This window comes from Ailuropoda melanoleuca, chromosome 2, assembly GCF_002007445.2.
Source record: "Ailuropoda melanoleuca isolate Jingjing chromosome 2, ASM200744v2, whole genome shotgun sequence".
Classification (NCBI taxonomy): domain Eukaryota; kingdom Metazoa; phylum Chordata; class Mammalia; order Carnivora; family Ursidae; genus Ailuropoda; species Ailuropoda melanoleuca.
In genome coordinates, this window is record NC_048219.1 from 46,996,680 (window position 1) to 47,014,157 (window position 17,478).

Below are 17,478 nucleotides of genomic sequence, written 5' to 3' on the forward strand. Positions count from 1 at the left end.
GAAAGGCACTGGCAGGAGAGCAGAAGACAAGAGGCAAGAGGTTGAGGTCTTATTTCTCCTGAACCCTTCCCACCAAGGCTGTGAAGGCCAGCTGGGTCCCTCTACTGAATCCACAGCTCGCGTCAGGCCTTCCTCTCCTATCTTGTAAGGACTGCCTGCTGGTGCTGGTACCCAGGCCTTCCCCCTCCCTCTCCGGCCTAGGTGCTGTGCTTCCCAGGGTGCTGACCCAACATGCTTAACATCCCCAGTTGGTTTTCCTTAACCCTGCTGGCATCTTTGTAAATAGTTTCTTTATTAAACTCTTCGTAATTACCCTATTTGTGTGAGCCATCTGTTTCCTGCTGAGACCCTGACTGATGCATTTTCTAATCAAGAATGTACGGCGGAGAATACCAAAAGTACCAGTATGGAGCATTAGAAATGCTGTCTGCGGCACTGACAGAACACTGTAAGTTTAGTATAAAGATCAGCAATGTTTCAAAAAGAAAAAAAACAAAAAAAAAAGCCCCCCAAAACAGGGCTTTTGGCCCTGTTGTTCTATTAAAACAAAAAAGTTGGAAGCCTGTTAGGAATAATACATGTATATTTGGGTAAGAGGGTTAGGATGGTATGTAAATGACTCATGAATAAGGCTTAATGCACTGACTCAAGAACAGTGAACGACAAATATTCAACTCTGGAAAAGTGCTGTGTAAATCCATAAAAAAATGATGATAGGGCAGCTCCTGCTACCAAAAATTGGTCTGAGTGCCATCTTGACAAGCATGTCATATGTTGCTAACTGTCTGATTTTGTTAAGTCAACGTTCATTGGATTCCAGTTATAAGCAGTATGAGAAAATTGAAAAGTAATTTTTAACATCTAATGGCAACACAATTAGTGCCAAATAAACTACACAAATACTGCCAAAGAGACAATAACAACAATAACAGAATATCTAAGACGTAACAGAACTTAGAACTAAATGTTATTTGGCATAAACCAATGAGACTAGGAAAATTCAAGTTTTCACAGAAGATGTTATTCAAATGTAAGAGCAAGAGAAGAAAATGGATGAACAGAGAAGAAGAATGATAAATTTGAACAACCAGGTAGGTAGAAAGCCAGTTGTGAGACAGACATGGGAAGGGTAGCTAAAATAATATTCCCCAATATCTGTTTTTCTCTCGTCACTAGTAATAGAATTTTTATCAGGGACCATGGTTATCATAAATAAAGACTGTATTTCCCAGCATCTCTTGCAACTCTGTCCAGATATACGCCTCAGTTTCAGCCAATAAGATATGAGCAGAAGTGATATATGAAACCTCCAGATCATGCCTTTAGAAGAAGTGTGTTGTCACTTTCCCCTTACCCCCTTCCCTGTGGCTGAAATATCCACATGGTGATCTGCCATCTTGGCTTATGTAAATGAAGACAACACACAAATTTTGGCAGATTAATGACACATTCGGAGTCTGAGCTTTTGATGACTTCATAGAGTAGAGATGAGCACACCAGTGGAGATTCACGTAAGTGTGTCGTGTGGGGAGGGCATCCTTATGTTTAAGTCATTGTTATTTTGGGTCTCTGCACACACACCTATTTTATGACCAACACAGAGAGCCAAGTGGTTTGACTAAGGCAACATTTGATTTTAAAAAGCAGGACATGAGACTACATGAGCCAAAAGACAAAATGTCTTAAAACCCACAAAGATAAATCAAACTAGAGGTTTCTGGACAGGGGAATCAGATCACCCAAAAGAATTCTTTTGAACTCTGTAAAACAAATATGCCTAAGACTCTTTCCTGTCAAGTAATTCAACTGAACACAAACACATTGAAAATCTAATGTAGGGATTCAAGAAAGCAGGTTACTATAAACTAGAACATGATCTATTGGCTTCTGTCTTCTAATTTTATTCCCCACATTTGCATACAGATATCATTCAGTTAGATGAATATGGCAGTCAAATGTTTAACTGATTGCATTTATATCTAAAAACGAATTTGCATCATTCAACTAACAGCTGTGAGCTACAAACTGTTGTAGTTCACATCAGAAGCCACCTTAAATTTGCTATATTTTAAACTGTTTGTAATATATTTTCTTGGAATAAATATGGCACTGTAGCTTAACATTTTCAAAACTGTACCAAGATGTGAACTGAAATGGACTACCTGGTGATTACCCAGCTTAGCTGAGCATTTCTAATTCTTACTAGACGATCTCTGGGGGTGAATTTTCCAAGCTTGTGCAGAATGAGTTGAATGGCTTTCCACAGTTTTAATGGGAACGGTGCAGCTAAAAGCCTATATGCTACTCTGACGGTTTAGGTTCAATTAGTGACCAAGTGCAATAGCTATTCACTGGATGCTTGCTTTCTTCATTCAAGAAAGTTAAAAGAAAAATCAATGGCAATATCCCAAGAGGATTATTCTCTCCATCTCCACGGCGCTTGGAGGTCAGGAGTCAAATTTAAAGGATATGTATCCAGGCTGGGAGAATGAAAAGGAAGATTTGTATTTCTGTAAAATGGGAGCCAGGATTCCAAGATCACCATAGGGATCCCTTACCGTGCAGAAGCACCACAGGGGGTGGCCAAGTGAGGAAGTGCGGCTTACCAGACAGAAAGGCTTCTAAAGTGCTGGTGTCAGTGTTTCCTGTAATTTTTAAATTACTTTCTCACTCCTGCCACATTAAGATCTCCTGGATGTATCATAAACTACTTATTAAGGGTGTTCAGCTGGAAAATTGAAAAGAAAGCCTTTCAAGGGTTTCTCCTCTCTGAAACAGGTGGGAAGATAGAAAACAGCACTTGATCGTTTCCTTTGTTTCAACCAGGTTAAGCTTTTGAGAGCCTAGTGAATTTGCCATCCAAAAAAAGAACTATTTGTGTACGTATACATTTAAATGAAGCTTGGAAATATGGTAACGACAAAGGGAAAAACGGTTGCTTTTCATAACTTGAGCTGTTCCTCGGGAAATGTCAAAACATATTTACCTTTGAAAAATGTCNTGTTTCCTTTGTTTCAACCAGGTTAAGCTTTTGAGAGCCTAGTGAATTTGCCATCCAAAAAAAGAATTATTTGTGTACATATACATTTAAATGAAGCTTGGAAATATGGTAACGACAAAGGGAAAACGGTTGCTTTTCATAACTTGAGCTGTTCCTCGGGAAATGTCAAAACATATTTACCTTTGAAAAATGTCAGAGCTTAACACTATACAAGATGAACCTACTTCAACAATCTGTGAAAGCTTTGCAATTTCTCTATAAATATTGTGCAATCCAAAAAAATGTTCATGCTAACAAGGAAATATATTAGGCCACGCAAAGCAAGAATAAAGATGTGATCAAGCAATTCATTTACAACTTAAACCATCAACCTCCAGCAAATATTCTGCAAATCTTTTCCTGTACCTATATTGTTCCAAGCTACCTCACCTTCCTTCAAATTAATCCCATAGTTATATTATAAATGAATCAAACTGGAATGAAATGTCGGCTTGTGCAATTTCTTTAAATAGAATCTCTGCACATTTAACTATGCTTATGTTAGAGTACGTGCCCATGCTTTAGATAAAAGAAACACAAATATAAGTATCTGGCCCAACATGATTGAGTTTGTGTGCATAAATAAGTTTGACAGATAAGGTGAGAGTGGAGGGAACAGCAAGGACAAAATCCAGAGGTCACAAAACATAGGACATATACACAACGACTAGTGGTTCAACCTTGCTGCATTGTTGAGTGGTAAAGGGTAATCATGAGGGGAAATATTGGGTTGGCTAAACTGAGGTCATTTGGCCTAGGGTCTTAAATGTCAGGTGAAAGAGTCTAGGTTTTTTTAAAAATGTCACAGAGCCAGTGAAGGCATTCGGGTATGTAAGTAACAAGTAATCTGCACTTTAAGGAAACTACTCTAGCAGTAACAAGCCAAATGGATTTGACAGGGGCGATACTGATTGAAAGTAGGACGTTCGCTAAAGACAGTTGAATAGATACAAGACCACACTGGCATTCAGTAGGATTCACAGAATTATACAGACAAGAACTCAGAGAGAATTCCTTCTGAGAGTAATTAGAAATTACATATTATTTAGTCAGAATGGTCCATGACAGAGTTTTTAATATGACTCACCAGTGTTATTGGACTGGAATGTCCTTCATCGACCAGGACACTATGGCCACGGTTAGTCTTTGGGCCAACTGGGGGGTGGGGAGACAGGATTGCCATGTTATTTTCTATAGACCATCTTGTGGGTTCTCCCTAGAATAAGAAAGTGATTGAACAAATGGATACATAATTAGCAATCGAGCTTAGGTTATCGCCTGACAGGTTACAGAGATACTATATGCCTGAAGAAGTCCTTTCTCATTACTTTCAAAAGTGTTCCTCCTGAGGTCTCTCATGACAGAAAGTTTCCACAGCTGTAGTGGGGCCTTGGGTGTGGTAATGAGAATCGGGAATTTCTATGTTGGAAGAAATAGCTGTCCTCAAAGAAATAGCTATGGATACAGTGTATCCTGGCTTTTAGCAAGAATATTTATGAATCTGCTTTAAGTAGATCACTACAAGCAGCACAATGTTCCTCACAGCTCCGGTCAGTAACGACTACCAGACACTATTACTTTTCTACTTTAAAAAAATAATTACATCATGCCCCAAGCAAAAGGGTTGCATATTATATAAAAAGGAACCTAAATCATAGGTCTTTCACCAAATGCAGCTATAAAGTGAAAATTGTTATGAATAAAAGTCATATAGGGAGGAACTGGAGTGTCTATCAGGAATTTCTGCCAATGTTGTAACATGTTCATGTGCTTATTAGTCCACCTGTCTGGCACTCTGGGTGAAAGTGAATCCCACATGGCTTTCGGCAGCGTTCTTCACTATTTCCAGGGACCATTTTTCTCCAGCAACGTTTCAGCAGTAAGTTATAGAATCTATAACTCAGTCCTTGATGTAGGACAATATTGGCAAAGTTGAATTAACCACAAATCTCTACACACCAACTTTTCTGATCTTGAAAAACTGTCCTATCTGCTGTTATTTAACAACACTTCTGTAATAAGACTATCTTTTGGCCATGATGAAAAAGACAGATTTGAGTCTATCAGGCAAGAGGGAAAAATTACTGCCTTATGTGGCAACTTATTCTCCAGAAGCTTTGCAAATATTCCTCAGTTTGTGAAATGTGTCTTGGGCCCCACATTTGTAAGATGACACAGAAAATGAGGAATAACCTGTGTATTTGAATGGCTCGAGAAACTGAATAAAACTGCCAACCTAAACTGAGACTTTTCAGACATGCTTAATCGAGTCTCTCATCTCCTGATTCAAATTTATGTTTCCTAAGTTCACTTCAAAGAAGGGATATCAAATATAAAAATAAAAATAAAAACAAGGAATTTTAAAATGCCTTGTACAAAATGTCNGAATGTCTAAATCTTACGCTTTTGTTTGCTGAGGTAGGTCTTTCCTACCATCTCTTTTCAAGGGGCACGTTTGCATGAAAATGGGCCATTGGATAGTTCTTAGAATGCCATTTTCCAGCACATTGGCAACATCACCATTTTCAGCTTTTTAAGGCACAAAACAAAAATCCTTGGGCCTCTGTCACATATCAATCAAGAAAAGACAAAANAAATGTCTAAATCTTATGCTTTTGTTTGCTGAGGTAGGTCTTTCCTACCATCTCTTTTCAAGGGGCACATTTGCATGAAAATGGGCCATTGGATAGTTCTTAGAATGCCATTTTCCAGCACATTGGCAACATCACCAACTATTTTCAGCTTTTTAAGGCACAAAACAAAAATCCTTGGGCCTCTGTCACATATCAATCAAGAAAAGACAAAAGCAAAATTTCAAACTTGAATAGAGTGTTTCCATGTTTCCTTTGAAAGCTTTGTACCTTACAAAATTGCGGAAGAAGCTCCTATTTTGCCATGATCTTCGGAAATAATGGTGGCCAATGGTGGTGAAACGAACACCTGACTTTAGCTGTGAGTTACTCAAAAGCAAAGTGCCTCAAAAAGCTTCAATAACAGCACTATTGACTTTTAAAGTCATAAAATATTATTATAAAGTACAAGAATTATGTAGCTCTTTACCTTAAATCTCTGAATTCGCTCCTTCTTAGCTAAGGTCTCCAGTTTTTTTTTAATTTCAAGCTGATGATAACGCTAAGCATATGGGAAAGAAGAGGAGAGGATCATGTCAATTACAGCAAAGTTTTTTTTTAGCAGAAAATAATCCCACTAGCTTACTGTATTCCCACTTACCCTCCCCCCCACCGTTGTCACTGAGATGAAGAAGAATCACCTGCATAAGAGTGCAAGAGTGACTATAAATTGGTACAACACTTTGGAAAGCAGATTCCTAACATAAAGCAGTCAAAAGTGTCCCTACCCTTTAACCAATACATTGGTTTCTAAACCGAGGAGGAAATCAGAAGTAAAAGAAAACATATCTGTGTTATACACAAAGATGCTATCTGAAGGGAATTTTTTCTTCAAAGCAACAATTCAGGAGCAATATAAACCTTAAAGAGAATGGTTAACTTTGGGGCACATCCATGTAATGGAATACAATATAATCCTTAAGATTCATAAAGATTTTGTTTTAAAAAATGGAAAATGCATGTCATGCAGGAAAATGTAAAATATGGAATTGCATAGAAATACAATTTAATTGATCAAGTTCAAACTGTGTGGCTGCCCCCATGCCAGGAAGGGGCATCTTGTGGGTCTTCTCTTCTTAATGCTAATTGCAAAGCAGTCTCATTCCACCAGTGCAGAAACTGAGGCAGAGGACCTTGAACTTACCCCCGTCACACATCTGGTCAGTGGTGGAACTGTCTGTCATCTGAAGCTCGGTCTACTGGACACTAACTTCCTGTTTCTTTGTTCTTTATTTATTCATTTACTTATTTTTCACAAGATCCTGTCCTTTCACAATATAGCATGTTTTTATTAATACATAAATATGAATAGAGACTAAAAGGAAATGTGAGTATGTCAAGAGCAGTCCTCTCTGAGAGGAAGGATTCTATGTGGTAATTTTCCTTTTTATACTTTACGGTGTTTCCCTAATTTTCTGTAATACATCAATTATATAATTTAAAAACAAACGTCATGTAAAAGCAAGCTGCTTAGGATTCTATCTGAAGTCATTCAGACACATTTGAGAGCATTTGAAAAGTGTTTTTTCTGTGTTCTTGATCCCCTCGTGCAGCCTGTGGGACCCTGCAGACTCGATCTCTCCCTACCGATTATCATCGTCAGCCCTCTTCGGACACTTCCCTTTCTTCTCTCACCCACAGATCACCAAACCTCATTACACTCACTACCAGCCATTTTCCATCTTCCTTGTATTTCCGAATCTGCAGCCCTCTGTCCTCAGCAAGGCCACTCAACGTCTTCGTCTCTGGGTCAGACGGAATTCCTTCTTTTCCCCAGCGCTTCCCGGTTTCACCACTGGGCCGCTTGGGCGAGCCTGCCGGCTTCCAGGACACGTCTCCGGGGGGCCTGGTTGTCCACCCCGCGAGAGCTCTTTCCTGGCCCCGCGGCCGTCCCTGAGCCCCCGCAGTGACGCCACCCGCCGCGCTAGCGCCCCCGCGCGGTGCTCCGGCTCCTTCTCCCCACGCCCTCCTCCTTCAGGCAGCGTGGATCTCTCTCCCCGGTCACATCTCCTCTCATGGGGACTGCTGCCTCTCCCCGGCGTCTCCACGACTGCTGTTAGCCCTCACCCTTCGGCAACAGCTTCCTAATTGACCTCCCACCTCCAATCCTTTCCAGCTCATTAATCCAGCTCCCACATTTTTAGCAACATCATCTTTCTAACACGGCTCTGCTCATTTATTTCACGCCCCTGCTGGAAAAACATCTCATCGCCTCATCACCTCCGCTCCAAACCTCGCTGGGGACTGAAGGCCCTCCAGAAGCCCGGGCCCAGCTTACTGAAGAGTGTCACTTCCTGCTGCTCTTCCAGCCAACCCACCGTGCGGTCTGGCCTCAGTGAGCTTTCCTGCCCATCCACGAAGACCTTTCTTCTCTAACCTCACGCCCGCTGTCCTCACTCTCTCCAGTGCCTTTCTCCTGCTTTCGTGTGACGCCTCGTTTAGCCTTCAAGGTCCAGTTCAAATAGCAGGTCCTCTGTTCGGCGTCCTCTGACTCTGACGGAGGCAAGTCATCATCCCCTTCTTCCCTGAGCCGAGTCTGTTTTCCCTCTCTCCTAGCATGTGATCACTTTCTACAATAGTTTTTTGTTTTGTTTTTTTATTTTTTTGGCTTTGGGTTTTTTGTGTTTATATCTCACAGCTACATCACGTAGCTTCATACTGGTACATGGTAAGCCTACAATTAATGATTGATGTTTCTTGTATGCACGAATACATGAATATTAATGTAACACTATTAGTAAACAGCATCATCGGCATAAACTATATGTGAGACAAATGTGACAATTTAGAGACAGCTATTCCATTTGTTAATTATATTAATATATTACATATCATAACTATATATATTACATTATATAAAATTATATATTACATATTAACACTCATCTAAGGTATCTATTCCAAACTTCAAGAATGTATGAAGACTCTTAAATAATAACATATTTAGTAGTTATGATGTGTCAATGACTTGAAAGTTTGGAAAACTAAACTTGAAGGATCAAATACAAATTTGGTGCCTAATACAAAATTTGGTGCCTATTGGGTAAATTTGAAACTAGATATAGATTAATTTACTCTACTGTTTTTTTTTAAACACTAGTTGCAGAATTCCAACTAATACTTTTATGAGCAAGTGAATTTGGGGACCATAAACAATGATCGCACATAATTCATGCACATAATATAAAGCACAAAATGAACTGCTGAGTTAACAGATCATATACATCTTATTTCAACACAACACTTGCTAATATAATGGCAGCATAATAATAAATATTTTCAGTGGCGCTGCACTGCATACTGGTTTACTGGCAATTCCACAGTTGTTCATAAATGTTTACTACACTCACAGGTCAATGATTTTACCAGCCAAGGTTTCTGATTTACTGCTGTATGGTCAAGCCAAGAAGTGACATGCTTTTTCATGGAGATTAAAATGGTGTTGATGCTTGAAACTATAAGTTCTATGGAGCAAGGCTAAAATAATTTATCAAGTTAGCTAGATATCCTACTAAAAATGCCATGTCAGACTTGAAAAAAAAGTGGTTGATGCTTGGTTTATGAATCTATGCTGACCAATGTGGCCTAAAGTAGGAGGGACAGCAGATGTTTCAATGCCTCTTCCCTGAAATTCAGCATACGGCTCAGCTTCAGAGCCTTAAAAGAATAACAAATCTGAAATAATTCATGGCAGTGGAATTACTGATATTTAAACAGATGTCACTTTTTTTTTTTTTAGCAAATGGAAATTGAGGTACAGATGGTGAGGGCTGGTATGTTTTAGAGTAGCCATTATGGATTAAAAATCTACATTTATTAAATTAAATACCACAAAATATGTAATGATGTCCATATTTTTCCCTAACTGAAATGGAGAAAAGCTTACTTCAGTCTCTTGGCTCCTTGCTACCTAGAGAGATGGGGAGTATTTCTCAGGGTACCTTGCTCCATTCCTTTTTAATGAAATACAGGAGGAATTCCTCTGCTTCTGGATACAGAAGTATTATTAACTGTCATATTAGAAAATATCTATTATTAAGAAAATGTAAATACTTTACCTCCATATCAAGAACCTTATGGAAAATAGCCTGAGCTAGGCATTCCCGGATATATTTTTGGTGATCCCTCTTCATGATATTTAGTTTGTATTCTTTTTCAGAAAGTATTCTTCCACTTCTTGTGATCTGTCAGGAATAAATAAAATGTACATGGAAATACAAAGCAGAAAATGTATTGTTCGTTACCAAAAGGGGAGAGAGAGTACCACAGAGAGAGAGAGAGTGGCAGTGTCTTCTAAGCATGGGAGAGTATACTACTAGGGTTGATAAATTTTCACTTTTAGTGAATATTTCATAAGGAAAAAAATCAGTCTCATATACCCATCATTGACAAAACACACACAGGTGGTGCACTTGATGTTTAAAACAAGGTTTTCATTGGAGTCACAATGTCCCCTTGATGGAACCCAGGTGTTCCTTTCATTTCTTTTTTTTTTTTTTAACACATTTGGAAAGAGGAAGTAGGGTGCTACCTTGAAACAATGAATAGGAGCAGTGATCACAGGACTGATGATCTTACAGGAAATAACTCTGAAGGGCAAAACATGTAAGCTACGGAGGTGCTCATCAGTTTGTTTTAAAAATAATTGGTTTCATTACTTTATTTTCACACTGCTTTTTCTCATTCCACTCTCCAATCCAGAATGTAATTTAATTTGTCGTGATTCAGATTTTTTTCAGATTACGCAGTGCTGCAGATATAAAATATTCCAGACTGATTTCAATTGGCATCATTGAAAATGCCAAGAGTGGTAGTTTCTGTTCTTTATTTACTCGTTTTTCTTTTCTCTTACTCCTTCCTAAGGGTGTATTTGTTGTATTTTTCTGTATCTTTTGTAAACAGAGGGTGCTATCCTTCCTGGATTGTTCATCTTCTCTTCCTTTCCGCTTAATTATGCCCTGCTCCTTCAAGTCTAATCCAAGCCCACATAATTCTTAATTTTGATAACTAGTTTTATAACACTGTCGTGGCAATGTATTAGAGCTCAGAGACCAAGGAGAGTTATGTTACAAGGGATTGGATACTGACAATCTTTTTTCATGTATCTTTTTTTTTTCCAATGGAAGAAAGGGGTAGGGTTCTAGAAATATTTCCAATCACAAATAACTCAGTTACAGTCTTTGAAATATGTTGTCCATGGGATATCATGCCATTTGTTTCCAACAGAGAAAAAGTGTTGAGAACATCCTGTACTCTGGCCCCCTCCCCAGTTAACAAGTGTCATTGCCCGTTCCCCTCTGGGAGATCTGATTTCCCCAACTAGACTGGAAGCTCCTACAGGGCAGAAGTTCTTAAACTTGAGCCTGCATCAGAATCAGAAAACAAGTTGAAAAACAGATTGGTGGGCCTCTCCGCACAGCTTCTGACTCAATTGGTCTGGGGTGGGGCTCTAAAATTGGCATTTTCTAACAAGTTCCCAAATGCTGCTGAACACTGCTGAGTCAGGAACTGTATTTGAACCACCTGTTGTAGAGAAATCTTCCGTATTTGAGTTGTCACACACATAACCAACGTTCAATAAATGCTTGGTAATGATGTTGATGAGTAAATACAAAGTCCTTCCCATGTGTACATAAAGCTCACAGATTGTTAGCCAAAGAAGTGATGTTAATAGTAACCACAATAATTGCAACAAGCATTTATTACACTTTCTTACTGTGACAAGAATCCCGAGGGCTGGGTATCATTGTCTTCATTTTACAACCCAGGAAGCTGGAGCTGAGAAAGTGAAGAACCTGAATTGCTCAAGAGTCTGTGACTTGTAAATGGCAGAGCCAGGTTTCAGCCAGGTCTGTCTGATAACAAAGCCCCAGGAGACAAGAAGCAAGCTCTCTTGAGATCTAACCAGCCAGAGTGCCAAGCACATAAACAACAATTAGAAACGCAATGCATATCCTTTCAACACCATGGCAACAATAGTTAAGGAAATCCACTGTGTTTTAAGAAGGTAAACAGCTAAAATCGTTACTCACGCCTTCTGTAACCAAGCCCATTCTTTCAATGGACAACTATAGTATTTTTTAAAGGTTTTCACATTAAATACATTTAGAAGAATGGAAATCTTGTGGAAATGATAGTTTTAGAGCTAAGGAAAGACACTAATGTTACCAATAAACCATCCAGGAAATGAAACACGTTTTTAAAATTCAAGGGGAAATTTTGAACTGTTCATGTCTTGCACACCATATTCTATGATTATTAAAAATAATATTTTTTCCTGAAGACAGTAAAGTCTTCTCTATGCTTAATCCCTAACAGTTCCTGGCTCATTTGATGTGTTCAATAAATATGTTGAATAAATGAATGAATAAACAAACAAGTAAAATATGCCATTGGAAGCTCCTAGGGTTTTTCCTCAATAATATATAAGCAGCCTTAGTGGTCATTGTGACCCCTCTTCCTATCTTTTGAAACACAGCTTCAAAAAGATAAATCAGGGTCTGGAAAAGAAGTAATTTTTCTAAAATGGGGGTGGGGGGAAGGGGGAAGATGTCCCTGATTAGCTCAAACAGGAAACCAGAAAAGAGAGAGAGAACTACTGGATTTAATGAAACAAGAGGGCAGGTAGGAAGTAAACCAAATCTTACCAGGCCTGATCTTAGGAGATGCCGCCTTATCCTTGTGTTGTTAAAATAGCCAGTCAGGTGTTTATCGGTAAGACTATTATATGCTGCAAGCAATCTGGAAGAGAAAAATGAAACCATCAAGGTTTTATGAAGTGTTGCCGAACAGCCAAGGCGATTCTTGACTTTGTCATCCCCAAACTGTGCATAATCATTCACTCCTCCAGACAGCCAGTCATTCATGTATGTGTTCAATAAACAGGTATTTTTTTTTAAAGATTTTATTTATTTATTTGACAGAGATAGAGACAGCCAGTGAGAAAGGGAACACAAGCAGGGGGAGTGGGAGAGGAAGAAGCAGGCTCATAGCGGAGGAGCCTGATGTGGGGCTCGATCCCACAACGCCGGGATCACGCCCTGAGCCGAAGGCAGACGCTTAACCGCTGTGCCACCCAGGCGCCCCAATAAACAGGTATTGAGCACTTACTGTTTTCCAGGTTTTGTGATAAGAACTGGGAGACAGTCCTGACATTGTTTATTTTGAGGATAAGTACGGAAATCAGACATGAACAATTAAACTGGGTGTGAAAAATCCAACAATAGAAATATGCAAAACTCATGGGGACACAGAGAAGGAGACTACCAACTTCAGTTGTCAGGAAAGTCTTCACAGAGGAAGCCTGATGGGGAGGAAACTTGGAGTTCCTTCAGAGGACTCTTGGCCTCCCGTTTCACCCTAAATTCTAGCGGCAAACTTACGTGCACTTCTTCAACATATTCATGTTTTCGTGTCTTCAGGACACAACACGCGGTCCCTCTACTGCCAAGGCCTCTCTCTGACCTGTTAGCTAGTGGATACGACCCGTGATTCACAATCATCTCTTTTCCCAGCAAACATTCCCCAGTGCAAACCACCTAAGATTAGAAGGCCAGGAGCTTGTGTTATTCTTAGTATCGCTATGGAATTATTTATTGTGTACCCAAATAATGATGTGTTCAATAGGGGAAAACAATTTTGTTTCGGATTCATTCTTACTGGTATAAACTTCTAAGTTTAAGCTCAGAAGCTTAGAAGTCTTAACTTCCATATATATATATATATCCACCACACTTTCATGAATTCCACATCCAGAACTCCCCACCCTCCCCCCCCCAAAAATTCATAGATTACTTTTGATTTTTAGGGTCTTTTAAGAGTTAAAAGAAAACAAATTGGTTGCTTGATTACATCTTATACCTTGGTAGGTGGTCAATCTGAGTCTATAAATCAAAGTTTGAAGCTATTTTTTCTAAGTTTTAACTTCTCCTCCACTGATTATTATTTTTTTTCAAGATTTTATTTATTTATTTGACAGAGAGACAGCCAGTGGGAGAGGGAACACGAGCAGGGGGAGTGGGAGAGGAAGAAGCAGGCTCCCAGTGGAGCCGGGAGCCCGATGCGGGGCTCGATCCCAGGACTCTGGGATCACACCCTGAGCCAAAGGCAGACGCTTAACGACTGAGCCACCCAGGCGCCCCTCCAGTGATTATTATTACCTTACAAAAACATATGCACATACATTTACATGTATGTATACAGGTAGGCACATATGTTCATCCATGTATATAAATGCGAGTGTAGGTACATATATATGTATATAGAGCGAGAGAGTTGAAGACAGAGAGACAGAGACAGGTAGAGAGAAAGAAGCAAAGAGGGAGAATTCACAAGCCTAAACACAGCCCTAAAATAAGGCTGTCTTTAAAAAAATATACCCTATTACCTGCAACAAAGATTTACAGTCTGTACATATTACGAGCAATTGATCCTTAACTTACTTGCAGGCCAGAGCAGGGACTCATATGATACAGTCAAGTAAATGTCATTAGTGACAATTTTATTTAGCTGCTTTAATTACATGAAGATGGTATTGGTGACCTTTTCCTGTCTCTTTTCTCCTTAACGCCCATCTTAGGAAAGTTATATGCTGTCAAATGGTAAGGAAAGTTTAATTTTGTCCAAAAGACACAGAAAGCAGTTACAAAGCCCAGAAGCCAAGATGCCACATGAGGGTTGCCGACATATGAACAACGCAGGAGCCATTATTTCACTGGGTTTATGTAAAAAGACAACCCGAGGGCGTCAGTAATGCACATACGAAACCAGCCCCAGATAATGCTTTGAAACCATCTTTTAAATGAACTGTCTTGGTGTCCTATAGTTCATCAAAGGTTTCCTGTCTCCAAAAGGTCAACACTGTATCCCTTACCCTTTCTGAATCTCAGAATATCTTTCCAGCAACTCATTTCAGAAAGGTGAGCAGGTGTCTCTCGGTCCTAACAATCATGATTCCACAGCTCACAGATTCTTAAGATAAATCATTAGACAGATATCATATATAGTCTTTTGTCTGTTTTTCAGGCTCAAGTTTAAAAAAAAAAATCAATAGTTTTGGAATAGCTGTGAGTGCTAAAACCCTGATTAAATGAAATAGGGTCAAAAAGTTAGGATAACATAAATTTTAACTTCCCTACTGGCTGAAAATAATCCCCTTCTTTCAATTCAGAATTTGAAACTTTTTCAATATTTAGGTCCTGAAAATAATGCTTAGGCAGCTTTGGCACCACCTCGTCCTCCTTCTGCTGCCTCAGGCTCGTGCTAAACGAGTATGTGTCCATGACGTACCTCCTGTCTTACCAAAAGGTCCAGCGGAGTTGCAAACTTTGCACACATCAGCTTTCCCACCTTTCCCTGTTTAGGAAAGATTCAAAGTCCGTGGTTGGGATGCTATTTGTGAAGCAACTCTTTCCATGACAATCATAACCTGGCCTCGGCAGAAAAGCTAAAAAATAACTGGTTGGGTCCATCCGGGGTCAGTCATTTCTTTTTCAGCAGCCTAACTTTTTTTTTTAACTGAAACTTTAGATTAACAAACTATTTCATAACAAGAAATTGTACTGGAGTAAATTGTATACAGATTTAGTAAAACAGTTGTTAGGGACTGAATGTTTGTTTCCCCCTAAAATGTGTATGTTAAAATCCTAACCCCCAATGTGGTGGTATGAGGAGGTGGGGGCTTCGGGAGGTGATACGGTCAGAGGGTGCAGCCCTCATGAATGAGATCAGTCCCTTATAACAGAAGCCCCAGAGAGCTGCCTGGACCCTTTCCCCATAGGAGGATACAGCAAGACAGCCGCCGTGTATGAACCAGGAAGCTGCTCTCACAAGACGCTGAATCTGCCGGCACCTTGATCTTGGACTTCCCAGCCTCCAGAACTGTGGGACAGAAATTTCTGTTGTTTAAGCCACCCAGTCTATGGTGCTGTGTTATAGGAGCCTGACGGGAGTACGTTAGCAGTCAATGCAAACGTGTCTATTTTATACATACAAATGTCACCCTCGTTCTGACCACGAAGCCTCCTCCACAGGGAGATGGTAGTCGTCCTGTGTGTCAGCCACAGCCGTGGTCCGTCTGACCCTCTCTGCTCTGCTCTTCTTCCTGTGTGCTTGGTATGGGTTTGTAGCCTCCCTTCGCACTGGTCCAATGACAAGAGCTTTACTGACCTGGCCACAAATTTAGATGAGTAGAGCTTTTCTGATGTTTCTGCCTTTGTCCTCTTCATTCACTGCCACTGCTCCCCCAACACACATACCCTTTTCCTTTCTCTCTTGCATTCAGCAGAGCCCTGGGCCAGATGAGGTCACCTCGCCTGAACTCGGTGATTGTGTTGTTGATTGTGTTGCACCTGCAGCACTCCACTCCCTTTGTAAGTCACTCTCCGCATCTCCGGTCAAAGCTGGACTTCTGGCTGTGGTACCCAGTCCCATGATCCTCCCCTGCTGCGGTCCATAGGATCAACAACTGCGCTGATCCCAGCAATTACCACGCCGCTGTGACTGTATCATTCAAAGGCCATGCTGTTCACACCAAGTCCCACAGCTAAATGCCAAGACAGGCCCAACTCACTGGCTTCTCTATCTGATGGACAAGACTACTCACCCACCCTCTGGTCACTGGGTGGAGAACAACCCACTAGCTGGCTCAATGCACTCGGGAAGACAGTCCCCCAGGAAACCAAGCAACCTTGTCTCTATGATGGGTCCTGTTTCCCCCACTATGATACACCCCCACATTCCTAGGGATTAGAGGAGCAGGCTGCTGAGTCACTGGGCGTGCTGCCTTTCCAGCTGCAGTCCTTCAACACTGAACCCTCGAACCCCTGCCTCTCACTGTGTAGAATATATAAATGGGCTCTGAAGTAATAAAGTCAGTGATTCCTATCAATCCCTCCATCTGCCCCCAAAGAGAATCTATCCCATAAAAATGCCATCTGAAAAGACAAGCACCATAATATTACTAATCACAAGCATTTATTGAGCACTGACTATTTTCAGGGCATTCCAAAAGATCCTGGGGGTTTAGAGATGACACAGACACTGTACCCACAGAGTTCCCAATGTAGTGGAGGGAGTATGCGTGTACATACAGTGTGTGTGTGTGTGTGTGTGTGTGTGTGTGTGTGTGTGTGAATACATGAGCTTACTTCATTTCTCCCTGTGCCACAGGCTGATTCATTCACAAATAGGTAATGAGTGTTTAAGCGTCTCCATGTCAGATACTGTGTCCAAAGCTGGGCAAAAAGCATAATATCCCCAACCCATTAGCAGATTACAAAGTACCTCCACACACATAGTCTCATTTGATTTCTTTTAGGCCCCTGCAATGACAGCTATTACAGCTCTTCCATCTTACTCAAATGGAAAAGCTTTAAAATAAGATTATCATTTAATGTGAGTCAGTCATAGAAAAGCCTGACTAAGGTCACGCCTTCTTCATGATCACAGTGGTAGAAGAATTCCTACTGGCTTCAGCCCTCTTGAGCCTACCTCCCCTCCTTGCACTGCCTGTCACCACTCTTGGTGGGAGAGACAGATGTAGTGGTTAAGACTCCAGCTCTAGTTCAGTCCTGGCTTCACCGTTGCTGACTCCGTAACTGGGATCAAGTGACTAGCCACACCTCTACCTTCCACAAAACACTAGCACATGAACACAATGTGGCCAAGTTCTTTGCCACTTCATAACAAGGATCGCTTTTCCCCCAGTTTCCAATAACATGTTTCTCATTTCCACCTCACACTTCATCAGAATGGCCTTTACCATCCATATTTCTACCAACATTCTGTACACGATTATATATGTGTTCT

At 40.4% G+C, this 17,478-nt stretch overlaps 1 protein-coding gene across 1 annotated transcript in view; it reads right to left on the minus strand.

The window, feature by feature from the left end:
* Positions 1-17,478, minus strand: part of ERICH3 (glutamate rich 3) — a 103,518-nt gene that overhangs the window by 67,088 nt on the left and 18,952 nt on the right. The window contains 4 exon segments of the mRNA XM_019797165.2: positions 4,128-4,256; positions 6,101-6,172; positions 9,729-9,854; positions 12,318-12,411. Of these exon segments, the coding sequence (XP_019652724.2) occupies positions 4,128-4,256; positions 6,101-6,172; positions 9,729-9,854; positions 12,318-12,411 (421 nt within the window).